The 5,601-nt window shown below is 57.7% G+C and overlaps 1 protein-coding gene across 2 annotated transcripts; it reads right to left on the bottom strand.

The window, feature by feature from the left end:
- Window positions 1-1,017: 1,017 nt before the first annotated feature.
- On the bottom strand, window positions 1,018-5,313 carry LOC120660926. Of its 2 annotated transcripts, none has more exons than XM_039939583.1 (10): window positions 4,870-5,313; window positions 4,227-4,352; window positions 4,020-4,136; window positions 3,430-3,912; window positions 2,930-3,333; window positions 2,658-2,757; window positions 2,120-2,179; window positions 1,918-2,004; window positions 1,683-1,817; window positions 1,018-1,556 (listed from the first exon to the last, which is right to left on the bottom strand). In XM_039939583.1, the coding sequence occupies exons 1-10, from the start codon at window positions 4,954-4,956 to the stop codon at window positions 1,251-1,253; spliced, it is 1,905 nt and encodes a 634-aa protein (XP_039795517.1). In that variant the 5' UTR covers window positions 4,957-5,313; the 3' UTR covers window positions 1,018-1,250. The 2 variants fall into 2 exon arrangements, with proteins under 2 accessions (XP_039795517.1, XP_039795518.1); XM_039939584.1 differs by lacking the exon at window positions 4,870-5,313 and adding an exon at window positions 4,425-4,845 and having other exon boundaries at window positions 1,136-1,556.
- Between the last annotated feature and the right edge of the window lie 288 nt (window positions 5,314-5,601).

Here is a 5,601-nt window from a genome sequence, read left to right as displayed (position 1 = left end):
CCTGGGTGGCGTGGCGTGCTCGACAGCCACGGCGCATGGGCGTTGGCGTCCGGTTCGCGTGATCAGGGAGGGGGAGAGGGGCGCGCGCGTGCATGGAGCGGACTTGGATTCTTGGTTGGAGCCTGGAGGCACGGCGATCGACGGGCGAGAGCCGGCAGGAGTGCAGGACGCGAGTGGTGACTCGGAGGCGAGGTCTCTCCGTCTCTGCGGCACGTACACGTACACGTTGACGCCGGGCATTCAATCTGTCCGGGCAAGGACAGCACCGGCCGGCCACGCTGTCAGCCTTTACACAGCAACAGAAGGGCCTGTCAGTTTCCAGCCCCCAAGGCCCTACGATTATTGGCTGGGTCGGTCCCCTGCCCCCACGGATCCGGGCTACTTACGGCGGCGCCGCCGCTTCTCTGGCTTGTTTGGCATTTTTCAAAACTAGCGTGCACATTTCCTAGAAAAAGAATATCGCATACATGAAGTACTAAATAAAATCTATTTCTAAATTTTTTTTAGAAATAGGTATAACTTTTCGCGACAATTCTAATGACGGTAATTAATCGATGAGTGGCTACAGTGATGCTACAGTACCATCCTCTAATCGTGCGGTCAAAGGTCTTATTAGATTCTTCAGGATCACTAGCACGGGGGTTATAAAGTTAGTTTTATAAACTGACTTTGTTTGATACCATAATTAGCGGTCAAAATGTCACTATTCATTAGCTCGCTAAAATCCTAGCGCGAAGAACCAAACAAGGCTCCGTCGCGCAACGACGGCGACACGCGACACCACCACTACGGCTTTGCACATTCCTGCTGTAATTTTGCACACCAATAACTCGTGTCGCCGTGGGTACTGATCTGATTTTACCGTTGTGTTTCAAACTTCGATCAGTCCTCACTCACCCGGACAGGCCTGAACACACGCCGGGATGGGGATGGAAGGTGAAAGGCAAAAGCTGCAAGTCCAGGTGACCAGGTTAATCATCGCCGACAGGCGACAGCGTGCGGTGGCGTCCTTTTCGCTTTCCGGCAACGGTCCCCTCAGTTAGCTGCGGAGCACGGTAAAAACCATTTCTCGCCAAGCACAAATACCGATCGAACTATCACCAAGAAGAAGCTTTCATATTTCCTATCCTTTAACAAAAGGCCGAACTGCGGGACGACGGCCGTCCAGCCTTTATTGCGAAACCCTGTGCACAGTACACCAAAGCTACGCGCGCCTTCGTCAGTTCGGGGGGCTCTTCTTGTACGCGCCTTCACGAGGGCAGCAGGTACCTGAACCTGAACTCGTACGGCAGGACCTGGATGCGTTGGGGCTCGGCGCCCGCGCGCCGGCCGCCCTCCACGGCCCGCACCGCCTGCTGGCGCAGCCCCGCCGGCAGCTGCAGGCACACCCAATCCATGAGCGAGTCCACGTCCTTGGCGAAGTCCAGCAGGTACCAGTGCAGGAGCTTGGGCACCGCCAGCCTCCCCGGCGACGACACGCCCACGGCCGCCTGCAGGTACTCCCGCTTCGCCGCCTCCAGCTCCTCCTCCACGCGCGCCGCCGTGTACACCCTCACCTGAAGAGTGAAGAGACGACGGCGTCACCACCAGGCCAAGCTCACATCGTTACACGCACGATCGCGTCTGCCGATTGCTGCTACTGCCGTCGCCCTGCGGCAGCAGGCAGGAACTTAATTAATTACCGCGGGGGAGGACCAGCTCCCGCAGGAGAGCGCGAAGGTGACGAGGGGCTCCGGCCACTCCAGCCCGAACGCGCCGCGCTCCGCCGTCACGTCGTCGCCGGCGCCGGCGCCGCCCTTGCCCCCTTCCGGATTCACCTGCCCGGTCACGAGTCAAGCATACGTTCAGCTCACTCTGCCACTGCCACGCGCGGCGTGGCTCCGCTGTATCGAGCACGACGGGACCGGCGTCTCTCACCTGCTTGACGCTGCTGTAGGGCAGCCTGAGGATGAAATGCTCGATGGACATGGCGCTGTGCGCGCGCCCACCAACGTTTATGGTCGCCTGAAAACACCAGACACGCATCGCGGCCGTCAGATATCAGAGGCATGGGCTCCGGTTTAATTCCTTGCGCGTTTCTGGAAAGGGGGCGGCGGCAGGGGAAGCGGGGCGCTGGTACCTTGGGCATCATCGCCACGAGCATTTGGGGGGTGGTAGGTACCCCTTGCTCCAGGAACGCCTGCAGTACAGAGAGGAGGAGCAGTCAGTATTCAAGGCGGATCAAGCATGCATACCCATCTGCCTAACCAAAAGATCTGAGCTAACAGTGGCAGCATTAGAGTTGATTAGGCCGCTGCTGATGGTCAAGGGGACATGGAGCATTTTCTTTATTCAAAGTTTAATGGCGGACAGCCTACAGTGTGCGGCGGTGCAAACATGCCAGATGTTCAGGCTTCAGACTTGAAGAAGACGCATCTCTGAACCCATGTGTCCAGGCTGTAGGTGCCATATGATAGGCAAAGCTATGGCCTTTTCTTTCATGCAATAACTAGATCAAATTAAAGCGACCACTGATAAGGTACGATCAGATTAATTCAGTCACCGAAATGTAATGTAACCTATCGATAACGGAAAGATGCCCAAGATAGAATGGAGGTGGAGGGAATTCAGGAAGCAAGAGGGGGTGCCCACAATTCTGAGCGACAGCAGCAGCTTACGTTCATCATGCAGGAATTGTAGGTGTTGATCCAGAACGCCAGCTTCTGCTGATGCGAGAGCCCCGCCAGGTCAACCGACGCCAGCCTCCGCAGCAAGGCCCTGCAGGTTTGCCAGGCGGACGGACAGGCGAGCGCCGTCCCGATCAGCATGCGCGCGTCGTGTTCAGGTTGAACCGCCACCCACTCGCCAGGCAGCCAAATCTAGCTTTAGCAAATAATTGAGCCTGCCGGATTAGCAGCTGCGATTGCAAGGATCACAGAAAACTACTCACTTCAGCCTCCGGGCGTGGAACGCGTCGCCGTCGCCGTCGCCGCCGCCGGCCAGCGCGTTCCGATCGAACGACGCGGCGTCGACCACGTGGAACCGCTTGTACGGGCCGATGTCCCTGGCGCCGAGCTCCAGGATGCCGTAGGGGTCCTGCGGGTACGCGTCCTCCGGCCCCGAGCTCTCGCTGGAGCCCGACACCGACGGGGACGGCGCCGGCGGATCCTCGCCTCCTCGGGCGCCGCCGGTGGCCGCGTCCATCCGCGAGAAGATGGTCAGCAGGCACTGCAGCAGCTCCTCCGACAGTTTGTTCGGCACGCTCGAGCCGTCTTGGTGGGACGTCGCTCTGTCGCAGTTGCTGGCCGAAGCGTCCGCGGGCCTTTTACGGTCTCGCGCCGCGGCGCTGGTTGTCTGCGTGGACGATGCAAAGAGCATCAGAACACCGATCAAGTGAGACAGTGGCAGCTCTGAACAACAGTAGAAAAGAAGAGGCTTTTACTGTTTTACCTTAGCAGGAGTTACCCTGCGCCTGTCAGGTGCCACTGCCGCTGCCGCTGCCGGCGTCGCCCTGGACATGGGCGCCTTCGGCTGCAGCGGCGTCTGGCGGCAGTTCCTGCTCGTGCTCGAAGTGTTGCTGCACGACTGGTTCTCTTTCCCTGCCATGGGTCGGTCATCATGGCTCGCCGAGTCAGGGGCGGGCTTTCTCGGTGTTTGCTTGCCATTGGCGATGCCGTTGTGCGGAGATGGACGAGCGGGAGGATGGTCTGAACCTTGGCGGGCCGCCGGCGGAGAGACCGCTGAATTGGGCACCGGGTTCGACGGTATCAGCTGCACCGGCACGGGAGCTTCGCCGCCGGGTAGATGGGTGTTCTTGGCGGAGGAGAAGATGATCGCCTCCTGGTAGATCCCTTGCCGGAAATTCACCACCTGCTCCTCCAGCCGGACGACCTCCTCCTCCAGCACCGCCACCTCCGCGAGAAGAGCTAGCGTCTTTACAGCACAATTCACAGCAAGGAACTCAGAAGTCAGAACAATTCAAAACACAATTCAGAGTGAATGGGCGAATCTCTAGAACAGAATGCAGCTGCGGCGCTAACCTGAGACGGCAGATACGGCGGCAGGCGAGGCAGGGCGCCGAGCGGCCGCGTGAACGCCCGCTCCAGAGCTCTGTGGACGTTCTCCTCGTGGCGCAGCTTCTTCTTCAGCTTATCGACCTGGAATTCAGCACCGCAAAACGTCAGAATGACCTACAGGAAGCAACCGAATCCGACAAATTGATGAGGTTGGCATAGAATTTCAAGTACGTCTTGCTGCAGCGCGAGCTTCCGGTCTCTCCTCGACTGAATTCTGTTCATGGCGCCCCTGGTGCCCGCGTTGGCCGCCGGTCCCTTCACCGGCGTCGCGGCCTTCCTCGGATCCTTGTCCATCACCTGAACGCAAACACCATCATTAAAAGAGGAACAAAAAGATGCCGCATTGAGCTGCGAAAGAAGGTTACTAACGGAAGCAAAGCGCAGATTCCTCTGCTCCGAAAGATAAAGCTTAAATAAAGGGAAACTAAAGAAGAAATGGGGCTCAGGAGCATTGACGAGATACTACTCCAGCTCAACACGAGTAGCTAGCTCTCTGAAGCAACTCCCAACTGATGCCAGAGAGCAATGAACCCGCGTCGAGATCTTGCCATAAACGCCAGCAGGTCACCAACCATTCTTTCATCACGAGAACACCAGATGGCACTGTTCATCGTTGTACTCTTGCCATAGTAATTAAAAGTGATCGTACAAAATATCGACGCCGCAACAAACAGCTGACGATCGGCGAAGTCGAAAATCTGCTGCGGAAACGGAGAGACCGTGGCGCATTGCCTCCCGGACGCTGAATTCGAGCTTTCTGTTCATCCAGAGACAGGGCAGGCGAAGAACTGAGAGAGATTGATGAAGCACGTACTCTACTGGCGCTCTTCGCGGCGGCCCTTGCGCCGTGCGCCGCCGCCGGCCGCCGAGCCCGGCCATTCATCTCCGGCGACGTATGCATGCCTCGAGACAACAAAATGCGCCGCGGAGAGAGGAGCAGCGGGGTGACAACTGATCGCGTGGGCACCTCAGGCTCCCTATGCCCGGCGACGCGACTCCGACGCCATTGAATTGATGATGCCCCCCGCGAACTCCGAGGCGTGGCTCGCTCGACGTCGACGGCAGCAGGGCGCGGGTCCAACCACCGCTACCGGATTAAGACGAGCGCCGCTAGTGGGTTCGATTCGGCGGTGCCTTTGATTGGGGTTGGGAGGAGGAGGAGGGAGGTGTGTGCGGGAATCGGGATTGCGGCGGCGGTGGCGTCGGTGATGGCGGTGCGCAGGTTGCCTTGGGCCGTGGGAATTCGTTTCGGGTTGTGTACAGCTTGTGGGACTAGTGTATACGCGGCGGCGAGCGTCATATATATATGCAACGGCGGTTGGCGATTAACCTTCGGCTTCACTTCACACAATCCACTTTAATCTTGGGTGTCATTTGTTTTACAATTGGTCACTCATTTTTTACGTATGCTGTGGATTCTGAATTGGCTTTTACAGTTACAGCCCCAACTTAACAGGCATTTTTTTTCTTCAATAAGATTCCACAATCTGCGCTACCTGAATTCTACAATTCCGCAAACGGTACAATGAACATAAGAAAAAAATAT

This window comes from Panicum virgatum, chromosome 2N (genome assembly GCF_016808335.1).
Source record: "Panicum virgatum strain AP13 chromosome 2N, P.virgatum_v5, whole genome shotgun sequence".
In the NCBI taxonomy this organism is placed as follows: Eukaryota; Viridiplantae; Streptophyta; class Magnoliopsida; order Poales; family Poaceae; genus Panicum; species Panicum virgatum.
Note: the sequence above shows the minus strand (reverse complement) of the source record. Positions and strands in the feature narration are given on the sequence as shown.

Bases quoted from the DNA above. Each gene is read 5' to 3' on its own strand.
- LOC120660926 (XM_039939583.1), bottom strand. From the start codon at position 4,956: ATGCATACGTCGCCGGAGATGAATGGCCGGGCTCGGCGGCCGGCGGCG. The intron at 3,913-4,019 runs GTTAGCGCCGCA...TGTGCTGTAAAG, and splicing joins CGCCGTATCTGCCGTCTCAG to ACGCTAGCTCTTCTCGCGGA. The intron at 3,334-3,429 runs GTAAAACAGTAA...TCGTCCACGCAG, and splicing joins GCAGGGTAACTCCTGCTAAG to ACAACCAGCGCCGCGGCGCG.